At 39.7% G+C, this 24,299-nt stretch overlaps 2 protein-coding genes across 3 annotated transcripts in view; one reads left to right on the top strand and one right to left on the bottom strand.

Annotated features, from left to right (window-relative positions):
• The window catches only part of rttn (rotatin), a 33,328-nt gene extending 21,011 nt beyond the window's left edge, over positions 1-12,317 (bottom strand). The window contains exons 1-23 of one of the 2 annotated variants that reach the window (XM_044031237.1): positions 12,185-12,317; positions 11,742-11,929; positions 9,579-9,768; positions 9,351-9,446; positions 9,135-9,225; positions 8,931-9,045; positions 7,584-7,734; positions 7,100-7,268; positions 6,381-6,571; positions 6,140-6,255; positions 5,055-5,222; positions 4,768-4,980; positions 4,567-4,679; positions 4,347-4,473; positions 3,968-4,093; positions 3,553-3,669; positions 2,860-2,999; positions 2,171-2,342; positions 1,996-2,095; positions 1,546-1,631; positions 797-914; positions 216-312; positions 49-114 (exon numbers count right to left, since the gene is read on the bottom strand). In XM_044031237.1, coding sequence (XP_043887172.1) covers positions 49-114; positions 216-312; positions 797-914; positions 1,546-1,631; positions 1,996-2,095; positions 2,171-2,342; positions 2,860-2,999; positions 3,553-3,669; positions 3,968-4,093; positions 4,347-4,473; positions 4,567-4,679; positions 4,768-4,980; positions 5,055-5,222; positions 6,140-6,255; positions 6,381-6,571; positions 7,100-7,268; positions 7,584-7,734; positions 8,931-9,045; positions 9,135-9,225; positions 9,351-9,446; positions 9,579-9,768; positions 11,742-11,929; positions 12,185-12,215 — 2,981 coding nt within the window. In that variant the 5' untranslated portion in view covers positions 12,216-12,317. The remainder of the gene's footprint in view (positions 1-48; positions 115-215; positions 313-796; positions 915-1,545; positions 1,632-1,995; positions 2,096-2,170; positions 2,343-2,859; positions 3,000-3,552; positions 3,670-3,967; positions 4,094-4,346; positions 4,474-4,566; positions 4,680-4,767; positions 4,981-5,054; positions 5,223-6,139; positions 6,256-6,380; positions 6,572-7,099; positions 7,269-7,583; positions 7,735-8,930; positions 9,046-9,134; positions 9,226-9,350; positions 9,447-9,578; positions 9,769-11,741; positions 11,930-12,184) is intronic. The other variant, XM_044031238.1, reaches the window with a different exon arrangement.
• A 4,683-nt stretch (positions 12,318-17,000) lies between these two features.
• LOC122776923 (suppressor of cytokine signaling 6) lies at positions 17,001-23,801 on the top strand. Its single transcript, XM_044037729.1, has 3 exons — positions 17,001-17,345; positions 17,802-17,871; positions 18,569-23,801. Exon 3 carries the CDS (start codon positions 18,695-18,697, stop codon positions 20,300-20,302), a length of 1,608 nt encoding a protein of 535 aa, XP_043893664.1. The 5' UTR covers positions 17,001-17,345; positions 17,802-17,871; positions 18,569-18,694; the 3' UTR covers positions 20,303-23,801.
• The last annotated feature ends 498 nt before the right edge of the window (positions 23,802-24,299 follow it).

Raw genomic sequence — 24,299 nt, 5'->3', positions numbered from 1 at the left:
AAAGAAGCCCTGGCATGACTGATAAGGAAACTTTATGGATCACATTACCTGAGTATTACATTCAGGGGTAGTGAAAACGGTGCGAGTGTCACATTTGTGCTGGATTTGTCTGACCTAGCAAAGCAAAAAAGAGTGAGTGAAACAACTTCCCACATGATCATATGCATTTTTGACGCATACTTTAGCTCTGAGAGCGGAAGGGAAAAAAAACTAACCATATTTCAATGGTGGCAATCTCATCAAAGAGCAGTAAACTCATCAAGACAGCGATCTCATTTCCATTGCTTTTGTTCTCCTTCAATATCAAGGATGCTGAAATGGAGACACATCATAAACAATATACATATGGCATAAAAACATCCTAAACTTTATCTGGTTACTTCATGAATGAAGTTATATAAACCTTTCACTAGAGACAAACAGTTGTGGAAATCTCACATAAGACACTTATAACTGCATTTAATGTTTAACAGTTAACTGGTTTCTTCAACTTTAACTTTTAATATTTGATTATCCTGACATATTGGCACAATAATTATCATAATCTGATCAAAATGTTACAAATTTAAAACCGTAATACTGCAAATAAATATTTAAACAATGTAATGGTACTGAGATGAGCTCCATAGCAACCAGTCGCGTCATACTAATTTGCCACTTACTACAGTGTGACAACATGGCTAAAAGCTATGCATCAATGGATGCCTTGTCATCTCTTTTTTTTAGAGAATGTGCCCTGAAGCTACACAACACAACATGTATAGCTGTTACTTAATGAGCTGTCTTGTGAATGTACCCCTAAGCAGTGTGAGGAGCAGGAGGTTGCGCTGTGCCAGGCTGTGCCTCAGAGATGGATCAGCATACACCAGCTTCCTCAGGATACATACACAAGGCTCCAGCAGGCAATCCATACTCTGGGGAGAAAAGGCAACATACGCACTTGGTGTTTAATTGCAGGGAAAAAACACACACACACACACACACACTTTCTCTTCCTGCCTCCTTCTGCTCGGTGTCTCACACATATTAAGGCTCAGCATCTCTTTACTGTCACTTCATATATTGCTAAAAATAAATTTAGTGACTGTGCAGATTGCTAGCAGTGGGGGGTGAGACAAATACAAATCACAGGCAACCCTCTTTTACACACTTGTTTGCTGAGACATGCCATTAACTGTGGCCATGTTCTTCCACCTTGATGTAGCTTTACATGCTGGACGATTACCCCCGTTAGCAGCCCCTGATTCCCGGGAATGATCAGCAGGCTGCAGTAACTACAGGGTAAATCTCACAGCTGACCAAAGCCTGTCTGACACTATTAATACAGGCCATTTCATCCTTCTTTCATTCACGCCTCAGTGAATTTTCCTTAACATCTTCTGACTGCAAATGTACTCACATGAGCAAAGACAAGAGCGAGTGTGCACAAATGGAAGCAGTTTTGACAGCATTTATGAGATACAGGGTTTGTCTTATTTGGCTTCGCCAGCAATTCACTGAGTACACATCAATTTATCACTTTGCCAGAGTAAGTTTGTTTTTTACCTCGCTGCCGTTGACACTCTGCATAATGAAAGAAAGGACTTTGTCTGTTATTCCAAGATTCTTCAGCACTGGGTGGATTGTTGTGTCTGCAGAAAAGTAAGAGAGCAATTCGGTGACAGTAAACATTTGCATAATATTCAAATATTTGCTTGTCTAAAACATATGGTGAAGGGAAGACACACATGCACACAAAGACTTTCTCTCCCTCTGCTGCAAATTACTGTCGTCACAAGGGGAGAGGCTTCCAAACCGAGAATCAAGCTCAATATCATACTCAAATTATCCATTAGCATGGTATTTGTGAGCAGATACACTCTGTGTACACTTTTCAAAGATACATGTAGGGTCCAACTATGTACAAAAACACAGAATGTGCGTTTTGTATGTATTTCAAATGTAAATGTCTTTCACCTTGTTTGTTATGTTATATTTTTTTTACAGGACATTCACCTTGCAGCACCACAGACAGTTGCTCAGCAGCCGATCTTCTCAGAGACATTTCAACGGTGTCTGAGGACAGGATACAAAACAGCTTCTCCACCGACTCCACCTTGCAACACATTATTGAGTCAGTGTAAAAGTAGATGGAATTGTGCTCTTCTTACTTTTGTGCGTACAATCATACCTTAAGGACAGACACTCTGTTTGTATCCAGTGTGATGTCTAAAGGATTCCTGACACAGTAGAGATTTGGGAGTGCAGAGATCACCGGTTGATCCAGGCCTGGTCTGGCTGTGTTTGCCTCCACAGTACTGGTTAGGTGAGGAATGACTTGTTGCACTGCTGCTATTCTCACACTGTTTATTGGGAAACATTTCAGTGAAAACCAGAGACACTAAAACAACACATTTATGTGATAAAAAAGCAGAGCACTAACACAGAACATAGTTGAGAACATTACCAGCCTTTGAATGACAACTAGTCAAAATGTGTCTGGCAGCACAGACAAATCTATTTTTAGACAAATCTATCCATTGCCAAAAATGCTGAGCTTGTCTCATGGCCAATGTGTGCTATTAATTTCAGTCCCTATCAATATTCATAGACTGGGACAAAAAAGGCCACTCCACACGGGCCTCACAGACCATTTAGATGACTTGATGAGCTCATCAAATGACAGCAAATGGCAATGGTAATATGTCCATCAGAAGCTTTGTTGAACAAAATATTCACCATCTCAACCCTCTCAGGAGTCAAAAATGAAAGATGACAGATACACAAACACCCCTGTTATGCACAAACATCTGGACAGGCAAATAAATCCCAAACAAACAGAGACACACACAAATATTGACGAAACAAGCCCAAACTCACGCAGGTTGCTTAGTGAAGAGGAGTCGCAGTGCTGCTTTTAACTTGGCAGTACTTGGAAACACGTTGTCTCTTGACACATCTGACATGTCACTTATCAGCAGGACACATTTTCCCAGGGACTCTTCAGTACTGGCATAACCCTGCCACACACACGCACAGACAGTTTGCACAGTGCATTAGCAGACAATGGAGCAAACAATGGGGAATTCCAGCTAAGCAGCACAACAGTAAATAAAATATGCATTGCTTTGATTATGGGTGGTTTCATTTCATCTCTTGTTGACATGGTGGGCTCATCTCTGAATGGCCTTCTTGAATTAAATCACACTTGACAGCCTAGTCAAAATCTCATGTATATTCATGAAACATTTCCAGGCTTTCTGTTGCCTGAAACTGAACAATTAATAAAAGCTTGTTTTTTCCCCACTAAAAAGGAAACAATATAACACAGAATATGTAAATGAGAGAATAACAGAATTTTTCTCACTGGCAGCTCAATATGCCGTCTTTGTGGCCCAGGAGCACTTAAATTGCATTTTTGATCATAGCTGTTTTGATTGTGGGTGAACATACCCCACGCGCCATAAATATAATGTAATAAGTTCCAAACATTATGCTGCTTTATGAGCTCTGCAGTTGCCAGAACAAATAAAATGGAGCCCCCCCCCACCCCCACCACAAAGAGAACAACACCTGTAATATGGGCATGACTGGGTAAAGTGCCTCATTGAATCTGTCCCAGGTTGATGCTGTCATCATCAATCGTCCCTTGAGCAGGAATAGCAGGATATCCTTGGCAGCAGCATTCACCTATAGATCACAGGTAAGGTGCTGAGTTTGCAAAAGGCATCGCAAATAAGACACTTGCCAACACCTGCTGTAAATGACAGTCTGTCCAACATTAGAATTACATGACACTGCTGAGCCCCAACATATCAGTTCAACCTCAAGCAACAAAAGAAACTTGTATATTTAAAAACACACATACACACAATAATCCTAATTATCTCCGCCACATTTATACATTTTCAGTCTGACATAAACTTGTAGTGGCCAGAATGAAGAGCAGACCAAATACAGTACAAGTACCAATAATAGTACCACCTACTTTTTCTGCAGAGTCCTGCAGTCCAAAAGCACTCATTTCATACAGCACCCTATGGTGGAGAAGGAAGTTTACTCCACCACAGGGACCTGGTTCCTGTCGTGTCACATTGTGGATGCCGATGCAGTCCTATGGGTGTATGAAGTCACACAAAAGCACACAATAAAGTGTCACTATCCTCTTGCATACAATTCCCTTTAAATGTAGTCATGCACTACAGTGCTTGGTAAAATGAAAAGTAAGATTGATTTCAAACATCTTCAGATTTCTTTTTTTACAGTAGACTCGTGACTTTTGAAGATTTGCAATTCATCCATCCCCAGCATAAACGTGTGCACCTATTCAAATTACAGTCAATATAAATTAAAATGCTTGCACTGACCTTGACCAGGTTAAGAGTGCATGTGTACGTTTCCGTCTTAACAGGCAGCAAAGGATGAGACAGCAGCTTAAGGAGAAGTTTCTGGCTCTCTGTTTGGAGGAGAGGACTGGGCTGATCAAACTTCCAACTAGAGATGGGGAAGAAATAGAATTAAAAGAATAGATCATTAAGACATAGAATGAAAAGTAGTAGATGTGATTTATTTTATACTGTATCTTACAGATAAGAGCAGATGTGAACACATTCCTTCACAATTGGTAAGTGCTGGTGAAACGGGAGGCCTTCTATTGCTTGGTCTGCAAGCTCCAGTAACTCCAACCAGTTCTTTTCTCCCTTGATGGACAAATAAAATAAGGACTCAATATACAGTCCTAAACAGTTTCAATAGTGGTTTGAAGAAATGTAGGATGTATATCTATACATTTGCTTGTGCTTCCTTGAGAAAGTTGCAAGTGGACTCCATCCAGAGGGCAGCACGGGTCACCCTCCTGTACAGGTCATGGTTGTCAGAGTTCACTTGCTCCAAGTAAGCTACTGCTGTTTCTTGCATGCTAGGTAATAAAGTTCCCAATGACGTATCCAAGCATAGGTGGAAAAGAGCTGTTGTGGTGCTTTCTGGTAAAATGTCACCAGCCTGAGTGAGGAGAATAATTGCAGTTTCAAATGTTTTGAAGTCACATGAAGCAATAATGTCTTGAAAATACACACCTTTTCAGATGGGAGGATGGTCTGTAGGAGTTTAATAGTAAATATGGCTGTTCCCATGTAGGCCATTCTGTGTTGAATCTGAGCACTGTGAGGAATGTCTGCTGGATAGCTCTGATGGTAGTTTAGGATATCTCCCAGTATCTCCATGAAGGCTTGCAGCTTCTCTTTCTAAAATACAAACAGACAAAAAATGAAGACAAAAAAAAAAAACATGCTGCCACCCAACAACACAGCACATGCACTCGCACATGTTCATATTCACAGACACACACTGGTGCACAGCTAGTGGCAAGGAGCCAAGAGAAAAATTGCTCGTTCCAGGGGTTAGGAATTGAATGGAATCAGATTTCAGGGTTATTCTGGGACAAGATACTGATCCACCCTATCGCAGAATGAATAAATTGGGACAATCTATTCTCAGGCACTTTATTCTGTGAGCAGAAAATGAACAATAGAAGACATATGCCAGCAGGGGGCAGTAGATGCCCTGTTCTTTACTGTGGCTGACATGAACAGTTCGGTCCATTCCCATAGGACAAACCTCGAGGTCTGGCACAGAAAAGTTGCTCTCCACATAAAGATGACAAAAGCGTTCTCAGGCTGCAAGGCTCTGGGCATGTATTAAACAGCAGAGGGCCAAGAGGGGCCTGAGCTTGACAAGTGTAAAAGTCCCCCTGCAGAGCAACATACTCTTTTAAAACAGTCAGGGAGCATAACAAATGATACTGCATGGTAAAAGAAAAATAACCAAACATGTCAATTTACCACAATTCATTGGTGGACTATGTAAACGCAATAAATGAAGACATTTACTAACTCAACGGTTCTGTGGTGGGAAAAAACCCATGGGTACAGATAAGAGGTGTGCATGGATGTTTGAGAGGCTCTTTGTAACCAGCACAATGCCTCTGTAACCTTATATAATTCATTCAGCTCAATCAGATGCCTACAGTTCTCCTTGACAATTGAGTACCGTATGCCTGTGTCTGTAACAAATTGTCTGGTGGCAAACCCAGTTCCCCCTTTCAGTGAAGTGTATCCATTCATCTACATAAGAGGCTGTCATGGGCTGAGTTCTGACTTGCCAGCTCCATCCCCACCAGGCTGTGATCGTCCCAGACCAGCTCACTAACGCTGTCCCCAAGCAGAAGGATTGTGTCACACAGCAGCTCCAGAACACGATGGAACACATGCAAACCCTCTGAGAAAAAGAGAAAGAAAATTGCAATATTGCAAATGTAAAAGAAACAAGACAGTGAGTATTGATTTATACATTATTAGAGTAGTCTTCTCACTCTTCCTCCAAAACACTAAAAGTGTTCCTACCTGTTTTAAGAAGTGGTATAGCATGCTCCATGACGTCAACAGTGAACTGGGCCAAAGTGAGCTGCTGTAACTGCAACTCCAGGACATCATCTACACCCAGGTCAGGGAGCTCCAAATGGGCCACATCTGTAGGTGACTGGGGCATTTGTCTGGGGGCCTGGACTGCAGCTCCACCTCTGTGTGAGCTGCCACTAGGTGAATTACAGACAAGACAGAGAGAGAAAGGGAGGGAGAGGGAGGGAGGGAGGGAGGGAGGTAGAGAGAGCGAGAGAGAGAGACAACTGTAAATTCATGATCTGTACTTGGACTACTCGAATACACAAAATGACGTATGAGCTGTATAGTGATGGATCTTGAAAACTGAATATGTCACCACAGGAATCACAAGTGATTTTCAACACAGACTAACCACTAGAGGGCTCCAGGTGTTATTCATATTTATGAAGAAGGACTCATTCCTCTACACCCTTTCTCACATTGTTTCATCTTCCTGTGCTGGTTGCTGGTGTCACGAACAATTTAATCATCATCAAAGCCACACACAGAAAACCCTACAGTGCATAATTTTCTAAGAACTGGATCACCAAAGGCCTATCTGAATTAAAGATAGAGTTCTGACATGTTATCACTTCAGACCTGTAAGCATGCAAAACGTGTACTGCAGGTTTTTTTTCTTCAGAATTAAATTTAATTTTAAAAGGGTTTCCACATGCACACACCTGTTAGAACCTGCATCTCCGTCTTGGCCATCTCCCCTTGCTCTTTGGCCTCTGCGTCCGACTACAGAGGGCCGCGGAGTGCACTCTGCACCTGGGGAAGAGGCCTGAGAGCGCTGGGTGCCCCGCACCTCCTGGGAGTAGGAGAAGGAAGAGTTCTGGGACACTGGATCTAATTGCCACAAAAAGGACAAAAAAATAGTATAAAAATAAAGCAAAAATTAAAAATTGCAGTAAAATATTTCCCTTTAATGAGTATGATTACATGCTAAAAGCTATGCAAATTCATTTCAATTTTTATCTATCCCAATCCAATACAACAAATACACTGAATACTTAATAGTGGGAACAAGGTGGTTGTTATTGAATGAGAATATAGAGTACATACACAGATAGGATCATCATGCAAAAACCACAATTTGCATAAAACAATACTTAAATATACATAGATCTACACAACTAATATAAAACTCATACAGCATGCTACCTTGCTTTGTAGAGTAGAAGCTTGGATCTTGATGAAAGCGAAGTCGCCTCCTTAGCCCAACACAAAGCTGCCGCAGGCAGGAAAAAGCCTGTAAGTGGGGGTAGCTTGGCTCACCTTTACTCGAACCCACCCTCAACAGGGAGAGAAGGTTCTGAGAAGAGGGAATAATCAAGTATTACGTTACTGTGAATCCTGAAAATAGAACCAGTTTTAAAGGCATAATTAACAACCAGTGATATCCAATTCGGCATTGTTTTAACAAGGGAAATATGTATGGTTTGCTTACAAAAAAGAGCTCAAGCTGAGACACACAATATACAAAACTGTGAATAAACTGGATCTAAACTCAGACAGAAAAGTCGTAATAAAGTTCCCTAAATAAAAGGGCAAACGGAATTGAATTATTGAAACAGCAATTTGTTCCGACATTGGATTTCCTGCCCTCTGTAGCTAATGATGTCATGTCTCTAAATCCACGTCTTTTAATTTGGCCTAATGGCTCTAGCAACTCAAAGGAGGGGGAAGTAAAGCCACAAGAGGAAAGGCATTCTCTATTAACAAAGTAGTAACTGTGGCACATGGGGGCAAAACAAAACCTCTGTCCATGTCAGTGACGCACTTTGTTGCTGACCGGTTAATACAGTACATATAGACACCAAGCTTTGCAAAGAGTGAGGGAGAGAAGATCTGTTGAATGACTTTCTGTATCAAGTTGTCCCTTTTGAGTGAAATTATACCATATACCAACTTTACACAAGCAAGCTGACCTGCTTATTTGGAAAATGGGAGATTTAAAAATTCTTATAGGACCAGTATAGAGTGGTGTGAATAATTGACACTGTGCAGTGAATGACTCACACTTTACTTTTTCAAAGTAAACCTCCAGAGGCCTCCGCAACCACCTACAAGATCAGGGACACTGAACTGAATTATATATTGCTGTTTTATGTTGACAAGGGCCAAACGATCACCGCTTAAATCAATTATGAGGTTGTAATGTTAGCCCCTAAAAACTGTTGAAAATCAGGTGGAAATGAACAAGGCCAGGGATCATAAATTTAATAATTCATACGATCTCTTTTTTTAATACCCATATTGAAACAAGTGTAGAGGGATTTTGATCTACACAGGTGAACAGGTGTACCTGAATAAGTGTCCTCAGTGCGACACATTTATATCAGCGCTTTTGTCTATCGACAAAAGCATCACAAAGAGTAATTCAACCATTCATTAATTCATAGACATGTCTAATGATTTTTGTCATTCATATATCATAAATATTCTAGTATCGATAAGATGAACACCATCTGCATGTTTTTCTCAAAGAACATGGCAATGTGAGTTTACCTTCACGATACTTGGTCTCTGCAGAAAGATCTCAGGAGGAAAATCCTGCATAATAACGTCATGCAGAAGATCACATGTGGTCTGCACCAAATTTAGCTTGTTGCTCCTTAGGGAACTGTTTTAAAAGAATAAACAAAAGAAACAACACCATCATATCAATTCTACTTCATATAATACTAGCTGTAGACGTGTATTTCCTCTCACCTCTCATTGGATGAAAGTATGTGTCCGTCTGTGTTTGTCAAAGTCAGCCATGGAAACACAGAAAACTTCAGACATCTCACAGACTCGTGCACTGAAAAACAGAATGAGAATTGAAAGGGAAATATGGTATTTTGCATTTGGGGTGAAATAAGCAGCAAATTTAAAGACAGAAACAAGCACATTACAATTGCTGAGATGTTGTCATATTACTGGTACCTGCTATCTTGTGAGGGGGTACATCTGCACAGGCTGGCATACTCCTCTGGAAATAACCAGTTTTAGAAAAATCTTCAGGTGGAACAACTGTAGGGGCTACAGAGAAGAAATCAGATTATTTTTTTATGTTAAAGTTAAACTACAATCTTCCTCGGAACATTTAGTAATTTGCATGAGACAGACTCTAATGAAAGACACAAACAAATAATTTGGCTCATCTTGCAATACCTATTGGAGCTGTATCATGTGGTCCATGTGAGTAGACTATTGTTTTACTGGGGAATATATCTGGTAGGTGGAACAGCTGGTCCAGGATTCCACTGATGACAGCTTGCAGTCTGGGCTCCACATTAGGGGATAGCTGGGTGAGGAAGTCCACTGCCCCAACGTCTCTCAGCATCTGGGCTGCACTGGAATGCTTGGAAGACAAAATGACACAATATTAGACATCAAATGGAAAATTTGTTCATTGTGATATAAAGTGTAGCACTGTAACAGCAATTAGCATATGCATTAGCATGTGAGTGATACTGGGCTCAGTCAGCTGACCTTAATTAATTCTTGCTCCAACTAATATGGGGTGGAGTGGCTCAGTGGTTAAGACCCTACCTTGTGTACCAAAGACATCATGGTCGCAAGTTCGATTCCACCCCTGGCTAATTGTACTTGATTCCATTGTAAGTCGCTTTGGATAAAAGCGTCTGCTAAATGACATGTAATGTAATATTCTGTGCATGAGCTCAATGAAACCTACCACAAAACATGTTTAAGCTATATTTTACTAAATGCAAATATTGATCGCTTATTGATGAAACAGGCTCAATAGGTGGACCTATTTTAAGATCAAAGAAGAAAAAATATAAACAGCAAAAAAAAATGTTGTTTTGTTTTTAAAAATGAGAGGAACTGCAATAAAGAACTTGAATTATGTTGAAGAATTTTGAACTAGGGTCAGAAACATTTTCTTTCCAGTGGAGGGCAGCATTGCACCTCTCTGTGTTCGGCCTGCTGCAAATTATTAGAAGAAGAAGAAGAAGAAAAAAAAAAAAAAAAAAACGATAAGAAACAACAGCATGTAGCAGAGAGAGGTGATTTATTTAGTCCTCTATAGTTCACTTCAGTTTTATTGCCAGGCCCAAGGCCCATTTAAATAAAGCAAAAGTTGGTAATGGCTGCTGGTGAATGCATCAGCACATCCGTTATTAACAATTTACCTTGTTACAAGGCCCAGTGTAATGCAGACTGTAACAAACACAGAACTGCCCCCTCCCTTTCAAAAGCACATTAGGGAACCAAATATTTAAAAGGATGTTATTCTTCTTCATTTGTGTATTAAGCTCCTATGGCAAAACATTAAATGTGTGCTGAGACTGGATTGTCTTTTCAGGATTCAATTAAAAAATGGCAGCCTCCATAATGCAAACAATTCTTATTTTAAAGGCTAATAAACTTTAATAAACATTCTCATGGGGAGTGTCAAAACTACTACCCATACATCGGGATCATAATTACTCATGGTTGTCATATCTGTAACGGTATCAGACACTATACTTTCATACTCAAAGATCAAGTACATTTTCTGTTTATGTCCTTCATTGTGCATTTAAAGAATGAGCTGTGTTATTCCTCTCAGGCCACAGCCCTTTCACAGTTATCACTGCGGTCAAGCAATCTGACATCCGTTTCTACATGGTCGATCTAGTTGACTTGTAAAGACATCGACCTCCACTTTTCAAAATAAAATACTAAGAGCGCAGTATCTCTGAGTGCATGTTTGTAAGCTCATTTTTGAATGGAAAAAATAATGAAAAATTTGAGTAACTGTATAAAAGAGTTCTCTAAAAGTTCTGAATAAGTTAATAAGCACACTGATATCTACTACTGTACTGGATAGTTTTAGAGAGGTTTCATGTTAAATGTTCCAAAATTCGAACAATTATCAATTTTGAGATGTAATAAAACAGAACATTTCCATTCAAGTTCTGACCAGGACTGACAAGGTTGCGTTCAAGACCTCTATGACTACTACCATACTGGAAATCAGACATTTGTACAATACATACAAATAAAAAAATGCAAACATTTTTTGACACAACCTAGTCAGTCCTGGTCAGTCCTGGTCAGAACTTATGGAAAATGTACCTTTATTGCATCTCAAAGTTCGATTACATAGTGCGAATATGGGACATTTTACTTGAGATTTCTCAAAAACTGTACTGTAAAAATATCTGACATCCAGTAAAACTAGTAGATTCCAATGTTATCTTTCTTGTGTTCTCTTTTTCTGTTTATATATTTATTTTTGTTTGTTTGTTTGTATGAGCGAGAAAAGCGGAACCAATCAAACTTGACCAATAGAGTTGATTCTGATTATCCTCTCTACATATTTACCTTTGATAAAGTCGTGAGCAACTCCAGGACCTCCTCTTGCATTGGCACCTCGGGGAAATTAAACCACTCCAGGAGATACACAAACAACATCTTTTCTTGAACAATGTCCGAGACGGAAATCAGGGAATGGTCCAACTTACATATGATGCTCTTCAACGCACGAACTCTTATCTCCAGCAAAGAGTGACCTACGGTTTGCAAACAACAATGTTAAGTTGAGGACAAAACACTGTATAGAATAAATCAAAGTTTGGTATTCAATTCGATAATTGGCCATTGTGGGGGAGTACATTGAAATAAACTAACGTCATTAACTACCCACACCTGTACATTTTACAGTTACGTCAAAGATACGTCAAGCTGCAGTTAGCTAGCATTCATCTTTTGTTTATAAGTTTAAGTGAAGTCAGCACACTGGTCGTTTAGCTACAAAGTTAGCATACCTATTTTCTTTATAAGCGGGGACAACTCCATGTTCACTGTACGTTGCTTTTCCTTGAGAGAAAAGTGATAAATTTAAAAGCTTCCACTCTCATCCACGGTTATCAGTAGAACGCCATGTCAACAACGCAACGTTCGCCCGGGTTTGTTTTCAACAACCGCGCCAGCGTCACTCTACTTCCTGTACTATACCAGGGTGCGTTCAAGAGAGGCAACTATGTTATGTTAAAGTGTTATAAAGCGTTTTCAAAAAGGTGTTTACAGGTCCTATGAAGTAAGGAAATTAAATAATATGACTTTTAACGCAAATATGCGTTTAAAAACCGAAATGCAGAAAACCCACAAAGTATAAGACGTTTGAAAAGTCATATATTTATTATTTATATGATAAACAGGTAAAACAAATGTAATAAAAGATAATAAATATACACAAAACCACCATGTTGTCACATGCTGATATAATATGGTATAAATGGCCTCGTCTGCATTATTCTTTCTTTGTAGCAGTGCAAGATATAAGATATTAACCAGAAATATCACAAGCACTCTTCAAACATTTCCAAGGCAAGGACTTAGCACCCATATAGTAAATACAGTTGATCAGATTATGCCAAAGAAATCTGGCCTCCAGTTAGGCTTTCTTTCAGCTGTCATATGCCTCATACAAAAGAGCAACACACCACTCACAAAATAAAAAATAAATCACTGAAGACTTTTACATTGCTGACACAGATTTGGCAGCAAGCTGTATATCCCTGTCATTTAAATAATCTTCTCAAACATTGATGTTTTCAAAAAATCTAATTTGATTTGTATGGCCTCTTGAAGTGCAGCCATAAATTATTTTCATACTGTGTGTGTAAATTAATTTAATTGTGTGAGATCCCACACTCTAGATGTGATGTGGCTATGACCAGTGACAGGGTGATAATTAACCAACTGAGCAAATTTTACATTAATATGATCATGTAGCTTTTGAACATTCTGCAAGGATTTCAGCCCATATTTAATCTGGCTGTGCACTGTACTTGCTGATTTTCTATCACCTAGATTCTTTAAGAATTTAAAGAAAAAATAATCATTCATACTTTCATAATTTGTAACAGTATAGCTAATATTGTTACATCTCTTAGATGTGGAGTGTTTGAAAACCTTTGTTTCTTGACCAGAATTGAAAACAATGTTTTGTGGGTTGGAACAAAGGTTATCTGCTCAACAAAAGTCATATTGATGGACCTGCCAAAGGCTCCATTGACCTGTGGAGATTAAAACATTTATTTCTCTTCCCCCAGACTCTCATGTAGTACATAGGATGGAGTTTTATGAATGTTTTTGACATTCTACAGATGTGCAACAAGAATACAGAAAGAGAGAGAGAGCGGAGACCAATTTGAGGAAGCCTTTGTACCTGGTGGAAAAACACATGCCAGAAGTTCTCAGTATTGAGTCTCCTCCAAACTATATATCATATTATTTTTATTTGACAGCCACTGTGTGGCTTCATTTGTTAGAATCAGCAGCAAACATAAAGTTAAACTTCACCTTAAGTAAAAGAAAACTCAGAGAGGGGTGTCATTTATACATTTGCTTTTTAGATGTTTTTCTTAATAATGAAAGAGCACTTGTGTTTTGCACTTTCAGTTATGAACTGAGTTGTTTTCATTTCATTTCATTGTAAATCAATAGGTTATTTAAAAGCTATACTGAACATCAGCAACATCAAGTAACATATATGCCCGAAACTACCAGAAAACCACTTGCATACTCTAAAATGATCAGTCATCATTAATAACACTTAAATGAACAATACATATTCCTTTCTACCTAATCTAATTTACTCTCTTCCCCAGATTAACACTGTAACGTGACTATAAACAAGCATATAAATACAAATAGAAGTGTGTGAGTGTGCAATGAAATGTTTTGCAGGAGCTGCCGGAGACTGCAAAAAATGGTTGTTATCCTCATGGCTTTTCATGCATAAAACAAGGTGAAATCAGTTAAATAATCATATCATTAATGCAATTGTTCAAAATGCAGCTAACCATATGGCAACAAAATGCAAGGAGTTACAACCAGCCTTAATAATGTGAAATCAAGGGTGACGTTATCACAAACTCAACAAACGGGAGCAGGCGCAGACAAGTTATTCATTACTTTAACCAGGCAGCCATTTGGACCAAATTCAAGTCTCCCTAGCTGAGTCATTCCATTGCATGTGCACGCAGCTGGTGTAATTAATGCATCTTTGCAGATCTCTTTAAAATGAAGGGCTGATTTAGAAACTGGACACATTTTCATATATTTTCATAGATATTTAGTCAATAAAATAAATTACTGTGAGACATCAAAACATTGAAGCACCTCTCTACACTGGTGTTGGCCTCATCCTTGCCCTTCATATTGCATTTTGAAGCTACAGTCCACAGTCACTCCTGAAACAGAACCCAAGTGGTCCCACTGGCCCTGTCACTGTTTGACATGCCTGCTGTACCCGTCTTCCGCTCTGCTGCAAGTGTTGTGGAGGGTGTGCACAGAGGGGCCCCCCCGACAACCCCCCATCGCCAAAGGAGTCAAGTCAGAGGACTGAGTCAAGCTGAAACAAGCAGAGACATATTGTGCAAATAATTTATGGCTGATGCAGCATTCATTTAAAATTAAGATGAAACACGAACAGCTTCCCTGTGCACGTGTTAAGGTATCTCATTATACTGTGTCGCCTGCTCCATGCTCTTTTCCCTCTCCACCCCAGACTCAGTGTTTTAAATCATGCTTACATAAATTCAGTTTCCTTTGTAATGACGGTTCATGAGAGAGCCCTCACAGCCCTGTTGGAGGAAATCATGCAGACACTCAATTCTGATCAAACTTATTAGGGCACGATTCCGTTGATGTAAAATCTTAGCAGCCTGCTATCATCAACAGCTTGATCTGTTTATCCTGTCATAACAAAACAGACTGGGTTATGCCCACAGCTAAATATTTACTTGCTGTTACTGTCTGGCAACAAATATCAACCAAACTTAAGTTTGTTTGTCAGGTCCAATTTAGCTTGTCGGAAAATTTGTATCCACGCTTGCCGATGTCCTTGGTGGTATATCTAAGAGCTGCCACCCCCTCCTTTTCACCAGCCCTTCCCTCCCGTGCCAACACATCAAGTGAAGGCAGCCTGATCAACCCTAATAGGGCTTGGTAATTAAAGTCTTTGCATAGAGACTGTCTGCACGCAGCTACTCTAAGCAGGTTGGGAAAGGACTGCCATACACTTGACAGTGTGGAAAAAACACTGTAATGTTCAGTGTATGGGCCAAATTAGCCTGGCAGTGGTAAACACAATCTACTTTAAAACAATACTGACACTAATTAGGCAAGCAATGTATCATTTCAGAGTTCAAGTTCTATTTGCTATATCAAATACTTGAAAATACTTGGAGAGCTAATTTGATGTTCCCGGCATACAAATGAGAAAGACCTTCCAGTGGAAAGGCTGAGCACAAGTAGCATTAAGGGGAAAAAGTGAAATGGGTGTTAATTCAACAGTTATCACATTATCAGGTGTGGGAAATGGAACTGTGATCGTCGCTCTAAGGTTTATGTAAACCATATGCTGTGTACAGTGAGAAAACAATTTAAAAATGGCAACAAACATGCAATTAAATTTGATTTTTTTTCTGTATACAAGGTCTGTCTGAATATTCCCTCATACAGAACTACATAAATAACTTTGTTGAACAAAAACAAAAAAATATTTGATCTCTGTGAGTTGAGCACAAGCTTCAATGTCACATTTCTCTACCAGAAACAATTAAGGCATGACACTTAGGATGAAAAACTGGTCTGCAAATTAGTGGTTTAGGACAATTAACAAAATAATTCCACTCACTAATTAGAAATGCCAGCTGTGCTATAATAAATCTTACCAATGTTGTGGCCTTTGTGGAAAAACAAAATCAAAACACAAATATATTTGTACATACATGCAATTTGTTAGTCAATAATTTCAAGGTGTCTGTGCATTTATTTATTTCACTAACAGATGTGAGAGTGAAATAAACAGTAAGTTTGTACAGGAACTCCTTTATTACAATTAGGGCGGCAACTAACAACTATTATTCATTATGGAAGACCCGGTCAGAGCAAGCGCCTTTCTGCATGGAGTTTGCATGTTGTGTGTGTGGGTTTTCTCCAGGTTTTCCAGTTTCCTCCCATAGTCCAAAAATAGATGTGGGGATTGGGGTTGTTTGTCTCCCTGTGGCCCTGTGATGGCCTAGTGACCTGTCCAAGATGTACCCCGCCTTTTGCCCTATGTCAGCTGGAATTGGCACCAGCACCCCCACCCCCCGAGACCCTAATGTGGAGGATAAAGTGGTAGAAGGTGCATGGATTAATCCGGCATTTATTGTCAGAATGAATGAATTTGTTTTTTTTTTGGGTCAATAAAATGTCAAAAAGTTATGAAAAAATGTTAATCAGTGTTTCCTGAACCTCAAAATGAAATAAATCAGAGAATATTTATGTTTAAGAAGATAAAAAAAAAACAGAGAACAAATGTAAATTGTGTAAATTGATTATCGCATAGGAGGTGATTAATTTGATATCCCTTTGTCATTTTTCATCATACTAAATAGTAAATTTCATATGATTTGTTCTACAACTGCCAAATAATCCTGAAGACGAATTATTATTTATTTATTTATTTTTTCAGCACATGGTTCATAAATATCAGGGTTTTGTCTGTCATTCTCTGGCATGTGAAATCTGCTCACGCTGCTCTGAGTCTGATTCGCTGCATCTGAAACAGCTCCCACAATTCAACAGGCAACAAAGGAAGAAAGGAAGAGGCCGTGCCGTGGGCTCCAAAGTGTTAGCCGACCCAGGGAAGGAGCGATGACACCTCGTTTCTGTCATTCTAGTCGCCAATGTAAACCCGCACGTTTAGAGAGGTGTTGAATACGACCAGACAAACGCTTTGTGCTTACGTGTGGACGCAGAGGCAGATAGAGGGAATGTAACGAGAATGTTTTCGGTAGCGAACGCTATCAAAGCTAGCCGAGTGGCTTAGGTAGTAAGCTAACATTAGCTGAAGAAGCTAACCTTTCATGTACGTGCTACATAACACAGATGTCATCTTCCCTGGGTCATTTTGCTTAGCTGGACAATCAGGTAAAAACAATATAAAATGTGCACGTTTTTAAAATGAGTAAATACATTGCATGTACTATGGAATTTTATGTTCTAATTATCTGGTTGTTAGCCGTTTCATGTTAGCATACAGGCAAGCCATCGCCAATTAATTTGATTTCCTTAATTAGATCACTTAATTTTCTTGAACAGTAATTGATATCTTATGTTCACGTTGTTAATATGTGTACTATGTATCTAATTGTCACCGTATTGTCTCTAGATATGTATGCCACCAGGCTTAGGCAAGCTAAAGGCATGCTGTTGTCAGTAGGCCTTGCTAGGTGGGATCAAATCTTGCTGTCGTTGGATTAGTAATGGCACCACGTTTGTTATGAAGAGTTTCTGTAGGTGCATAATAACATGTATGTGTTGTCAAGTAACGTTGCATGGGGATTAGTGTATAACTACTAACACTAGCTGTGTTTCTCCCCACAGCATCAAATGAAAGGTGGTGGAAGTGGAACTTGACCCATCCAACTGAGTCACCATTTTCCTGCACACAATGGTGAGTAATCAGATTGCAGCTGTCTTAAATAATATGTAGCTTTATTTATTCAGGTGGTTCAAGTTGTGAGATCTGATCTGAGTGTACAGATATAGGTTCAATGTTGATTGCTTGAATTGCTTTTGACTGCTTTTGAATATTCAATGTTGGTCTTTTATTTCACTAAACCGTGACAGTGTGAAACTGCAGTTTAAACATTACATTTAATTAAATTACAGTAACAGTGACGTATAAGATGTAAGTTGCTTCATTTGAGCTGTTAAGTTTATTTAAATTGGATACATTTGTCTGAGGAAAGAAGAGTATAGAATTAAGGTAATTTTTTTGTTTTGTAAACAATGCTTTAGGGGAGTGATATTCTGAGATTTTACTGTAAACATAGCAGCAGCAGCACAGGACTGTAAACAACGCACCAGATGTTATCTGTGACTCAAGGAGTCAGTGGTAACAAAGGTGTTGCAACAAGATAATGGACCAACATTTGTGCTTGTGCTGTGTCAAATGAGATTGGCCTTTTTTAAATGAGAAGTGTTTTTGACGACTGGTCAGAGAAAACCAGAAATTTGAAGACAAATATTTTTTTTCATTCAGTTTAAAGACCAAATGACAAATCCACCAGTTGAGAGTCGGCTTATAATGTGTACAACCATCTTTTTATGACTAAACCCATCTGTTTGTTTTTTATATTTGTCTAAAGGGTGTCATGGTTCCACTCTATGCATGGCTTGTTTTGTGCGGCCTGATGGGAGGTCACTGTGGATAGTACTTTCATCAGGATACCAGCAGAGCCATCCCATGCCGCCACATTGGAGGGCCCGTCAGAATGAAGAAGATAAGCCTTAAGACCATCCGCAAGTCCCTCAGCATAAAGGGCAAGGAGGAGGACTTTGTCATGCTCCAGCAGCCCTCAGTGACTCCTGAATTTACTAAGGAAGAGTCACTTTTTGGGGGCTGCTACACCAAAGAGCTCTCCGGCTGTGAACTTGGTGGAGAAGAGGACAAGGGGGGTCAGAACAAGGGTCGCTCAAAGAGTGAGAGCCTGATGGGATCACTAAAGAGGAGGCTCTCTGCCAAGCAGAAGGCAAAAGTGAAAGGCGGGTCTTCTGCCATTGGCTCGGTGGATGATGATGACACCTTCTCATCTTCCTCTGTGCCCATTAGCTTCAATGAGGTGAAAGCTCAGAGACCCCTAAGATCTGCGTCCCTACGAAGTCACCATTATAGCCCCTCACCGTGGCCTCTGAGATCGGTCAACTCTGATGATTCATGCATTAAAATGGAGGTAAAAGTAAAAGCCATGGTTCACTCACCCAGCCCCAGTCCCAGCTTAAACGGTGTCCGGAAAGAATTTCATGATTTCCAGATGGAAGGGCTCTTTCAGGATCAAGCAGAATCCCTAAAGAATCTCCAGCAGCCACAAAATGGTGAGCTGCATCTAAATATTGATGAAAACGATGTGCCTGTGGTGCTGGGGTTGACACCCCAGGACTACATCCAGTACACAATGCCTTTAGATGAGGGAATGTACCCGGAAGGGTCCCACTCTTTTTGCCTGGACAGCTCCTCTCCTATGGAGGTGGTGACAGAAGCAGACACTGGTTCCCTCCACACAGACCAGGGACAAGAGGAACATGAACTTGTTAGTGGGATGCCAGCGGATCTCTTTATGGAAACCTCAGTTAGTAGTCTTCTCATCGGTTCTGGTGGTGTGTTGCTCCAAAGCTCCAGGGTAGAGGTCCCGCCTCCTCTCTCTCCACTCCTGCCACCCGTGATGAATAATGGACATATACCCAGGACTTTTTCAGGGTTCAGCTCTACAGACAGCCAGGTAGCTGAGAGGGTAAGACATCACCTCAACTTTGACCCCAATTCAGCTCCTGGGGTCAGTCGGGTGTACGACTCAGTCCAGAGCAGTGGACCAATGGTTGTTACTAGCCTGACAGAGGAGCTGAAGAAGTTGGCAAGGCAGGGCTGGTACTGGGGCCCCATCACACGGTGGGAGGCAGAGGAGAAGCTGGTCAACTTGGCTGATGGGTCCTTCCTAGTGCGAGACAGCTCAGATGACAGGTACCTACTCAGCCTGAGTTTCAGGTCACAGAGCAAAACCCTCCACACCCGCATTGAACACTCGAATGGACGCTTCAGCTTCTATGAGCAGCCCGATGTTGAGGGACACACGTCCATTGTTGACTTAATTGAACACTCTATCAAAGACTCAGAGAATGGAGCTTTTTGCTATTCCAGGTCTCGCGTACCAGGGTCTGCAACTTACCCTGTTAGACTAACCAACCCAGTATCTCGGTTTATGCAAGTGCGCTCTCTGCAGTACCTTTGTCGCTTTGTCATTAGACAATACACAAGAATAGACCTGATCCAGAAACTGCCCTTACCTAACAAAATGAAAGATTATCTGCAGGAGAAGCACTACTGAGGACACAGACAGGACAGGACAGTGGTAGCAATTTGCACTTTTGTGTTCAGTTAGGAGATTTAAAGCCGGTTTACATACAACTACAGTTTTTACATGTTTGGTTCTGGTGGTCCTTGATTTGTGTCCACATTCTGTCACTGTTTAGTCCTCCATTCCACTGTTCTGTTTTTTATTTTTTTTGCTGGTTGTAGGAGGCTTTTCTTTCAGAAACACAGTCCAGCACATAATCTATTGCAAAAATATAATGGAGGTTTACAGCCAAGTTATCATATTTACGTACATTAAATGTAGACTTTAGGTATGTATTGTGATAAACTGTTAGGTGTAACATCAAGTTGTGCAAGTAGAACAGATTTTCATAAGTTTGCCATCTACACTAAAGTTTGGCTGCTAAGGAGAAAAATAAACAATACACTACTCTACACTCAGTGTTAAAATTCATAGAATTTTATCCACTACATTATACATTTCAGATGTTTCTTTAGGATTAAATTGTATCACTACAATGAAACATTTTAATCAAGTGTTAAACTCTCTGCATACTGATCAGTTTTGTTCGTCTTTTGCATCTTTTTACTTCTATGATAATATCATATTTGTCAATACAACCAGACTGCAAATTAGAGCACCAACCTGAATTCATAATATGGCGTCAAAAGTTCAAATAGCAAGACATGGGATTTTATAAGTGATAGTGAACAAACTAAAGAAAGTATTATATTCCACCCCAAAACCTTGCCCTGGCTCGCCTTGGCAAAAACCGATTTCTGCAAACGTACAACTTTTCTGGTGGATACAGTTTCATATTTTTATAGTTTATTGCTCCTACACGTATATAGACATTATTAGACATGGCTATCTGTTGATATAGCAGGAGTTGAAAAGCTAACCATGGTCCCATGTCAATATACAAGTGTAAATCCATTTCAGAGTCACATGAGATTACTTTCATCATCATTTCTCATCAACATTTCTCTGCAAAAGATGACCAAAACTTGTCAGTGTGTCAGAGGCTTTTAACAGTTGGTCAGACAAGTAGCTTTAAACTCTATGGCTGCATGTAGCCATTATATAATGTGCAAGCCTAAAGGTACTAATGATGCTGGATTTTCATATAATGCTGTTTGTAGAAAACGGCATCAAGTTGATGTATAAATCTTTTCAAAATATGTTAACACTAAAAGTAAAAAAAAAAAAGATTTCTGCATTAGGAATGTTTCAAAAAGTGCACCGCAGCTCAGGCCCAACAACTTTGTCACTGTCTGTAATGCTTGTATCTGCATGTTGTAAAGGCTTTAAGGCTGTCGATTAAAGGCACTGTACAGTAACTCTCAATGAGTGAAGATGTCGCACTAAGTCAGTGTAAGATTTTGGTCAAGTTGGTTAAACAAAGCAACTTTTGAGGAAAAAAGCTATTTAAATGCACAATTGCATTTACTTAACAAGGGTGGTTATGATGTAAAGGAAATTGCCTTCGGTTACCCTCACAACTGAAATTCAATCTGTATACAGGAAAGGGCTCTCTTCATGAGCTGAAACCTGATCAAAGGAAATTAAAAGGGTGTGAGTTGAGGTTCATGGATTTGGGAATGCCAGGGTTAAGTCCTTCCTCACCAACTTGGAGCAGTGCCAGGCTTCCTGCACATGACGAAAGTTCTGTCACAGCTGCATGGCATCATTAGTGTCATATGGGTTTCAAGGACATTTCCAAAAAAAGCATACAGTTTTTTGCCATTGCTTATTCACGTCAGCCCCCCGTCCCCACTGAGCTGCATTAACCCACAGATTGTCTCACTACCAGGCTGTTTAGTGCCAGAGTAAAGGGAAGAGCACAGTATGCTACGCAAGTGCTTTATATGGATACTTTGACAGGGAATTGTTTTTCACAAAATGAATGAGCATCCTCGGTTTTTTTTTTACATCAGTGTCCTTAATAGTATTTGGAAAATGGTCTCTCGGACAACTATGGTAGGTTCTTGTGTTAGTGTATAGTTCTCGTTTTAGTTAGCTAGAAGTGTTGGTGTCTGAGGAAGTTACCATGAGTCTAGCACAGCAGAAATTCGATAGGAACTCTGAACGGTGTTGCATGTATTAAGACTTAGCATTTTAAAGCTTTGAAATGTATAGGAATGAAGGATCTAGGATGTGTGTTTGGCTGTGTAAAGGATGGGTTTTCTGTCACAAACATTGGCTGGACATTCTGTGTACAAGAAATTTCTTTTTCTTTTTGAATCCTTTTCATGTGAGTGTTTTTTTTATTTTATTGACATCTGCCATCTGGGGGATGGGGCTTTACAAAAGGAATGTGTGTGCTTGTTTGAGGTATCCATTTTATCTGCCTGCAAACCAGTTCCAGAAAGCATGAGAATCAGAAAAACTACATTGACACATCTTTTGCACTTGAAAATCCCTCATGACATGCTTGGATCCTCTCCTGCCAAGAGTTGTCCTTCAGATGGCATTTTTCAAAAAAAAAAAAAAAGTCACACATTTTGTCCTTATGTGTCCATATAAATATTTAGATTAAATCAAGATTGTTTTTCTCGTGTATGTGGGATATTAAGGGTAAGGCACCAGCATCATATCTAAGCCTCTAACTCTCACAGGCTGTCAACAAATGGGATCATGGCAAGAATGTGGATGTAAATTTAATTTGACAACTTTTTGGGTGAGCATGTATGTGTTTTCATTTTAAATGTGACAGTAAAATTGTTTAGTTTTTTCTTTCAATTCAGTGCTTTGAATTGTCTTTCCATTTTGTTTTGCAATTTGACATCTGAGTTTGACGAGCAGGAGCCAGTTTGTTTTGGCGTTGCTGCTGTTTTTTTTCTTTCTCAAAAAATACTTATGTAGTTTATTATAAAGCATTACTGCCTTCAATGTTTGATTCCAGAGGTTGATGCTTGTTAATAACAGCTGTTTAGCACTTAACAAGCTCCAGTGATGTTTTTTTTCTTTTCCTTTTTGCATGAAGGTGATTGTTTACAGCGTTGTTTGGAAAAAGCCTCCCTCCCTCCTTGCCTCTCTCTCTCTCTTTCTCTCTCTCTGTCTCTGTTTTTGTTTTTAACCCTCTCTCACACACATGAACATCTTGGTACAATTTGAAAAACTTTCTTTCATTTTAATGTGTTAGACACATTTGTGCTGCTGATGGATATGATTGCCTTTCTCGTGTTTAACAATTGGGGAAAACAGAATGTCACCGGTGTAGATGTATGTACACATAATGACTCGGGTTAACATCTTGGGAGAGCAAAGCAGATTTGTTAACAACTCTAGTCAGTTAGAAGAGCATTAGTCGTGATTAGAAAACCCTCTGTAGAATTACCAGTTCACTCCAGTTTACATTGGTTGTCAACCTTCCAAAGTAGATGGTCTTTTTGTATTTTTCTTTTGGAAAAAAAAATCAACAGTGATTTATTGCACATTTTGGATACAGTTCAAGAGTTTTTTGTATCTGCCAATTATAAATTATAAATAAAAAAAAAACTATATTCTATTTATTTTCCTCTGTTTCAAGCATTTGTACACTTCACCCTGAGACTCAACACGGTTCATTCCACTGCTCGGTTATGCACTTAACAGTCGCCTGATCATGCATGCAGTTGTGTGAATGGATCAAATGATGGAGGTCTTAAGAAGATTCTTTCCACAGTGAGGACAAATTGGCAGCTAATCCCAGTGCTCTAGTTGCCTAATTTACAGAGACACTCTGGGAGGTCTTTAAACACAGCCGAGTGAAGCTGAGACTCTGGGGAAAGATTAGCATCGGTGCTACCAACCTTGCTTAAACTTCACTTTAAGTTGACTGTGGGGGAACACACAGAGTGCGGTCTTGTGTTATAGACGAGGAGGAGGAGGGAATGATGTGGGTTGCGGGGGTAATGGTGTCAGGTTTGGACTTGGATCTGCAGGAACATGGTGTGCATGATGATGAGGAGGTAGACTTTGTTAACTGCTGTGTCTGACAGGCCTCTCTAGGCATCTGAGCTGAAGA

The sequence above is a fragment of the Solea senegalensis genome, linkage group LG1, assembly GCF_019176455.1.
Source record: "Solea senegalensis isolate Sse05_10M linkage group LG1, IFAPA_SoseM_1, whole genome shotgun sequence".
NCBI classification, from domain to species: Eukaryota; Metazoa; Chordata; class Actinopteri; order Pleuronectiformes; family Soleidae; genus Solea; species Solea senegalensis.
Note: the sequence above shows the minus strand (reverse complement) of the source record. Positions and strands in the feature narration are given on the sequence as shown.

Excerpts from the sequence above, each read along its gene's own strand:
- LOC122776923 (XM_044037729.1), top strand. The coding sequence starts at position 18,695 with ATGAAGAAGATAAGCCTTAAGACCATCCGCAAGTCCCTCAGCATAAAG.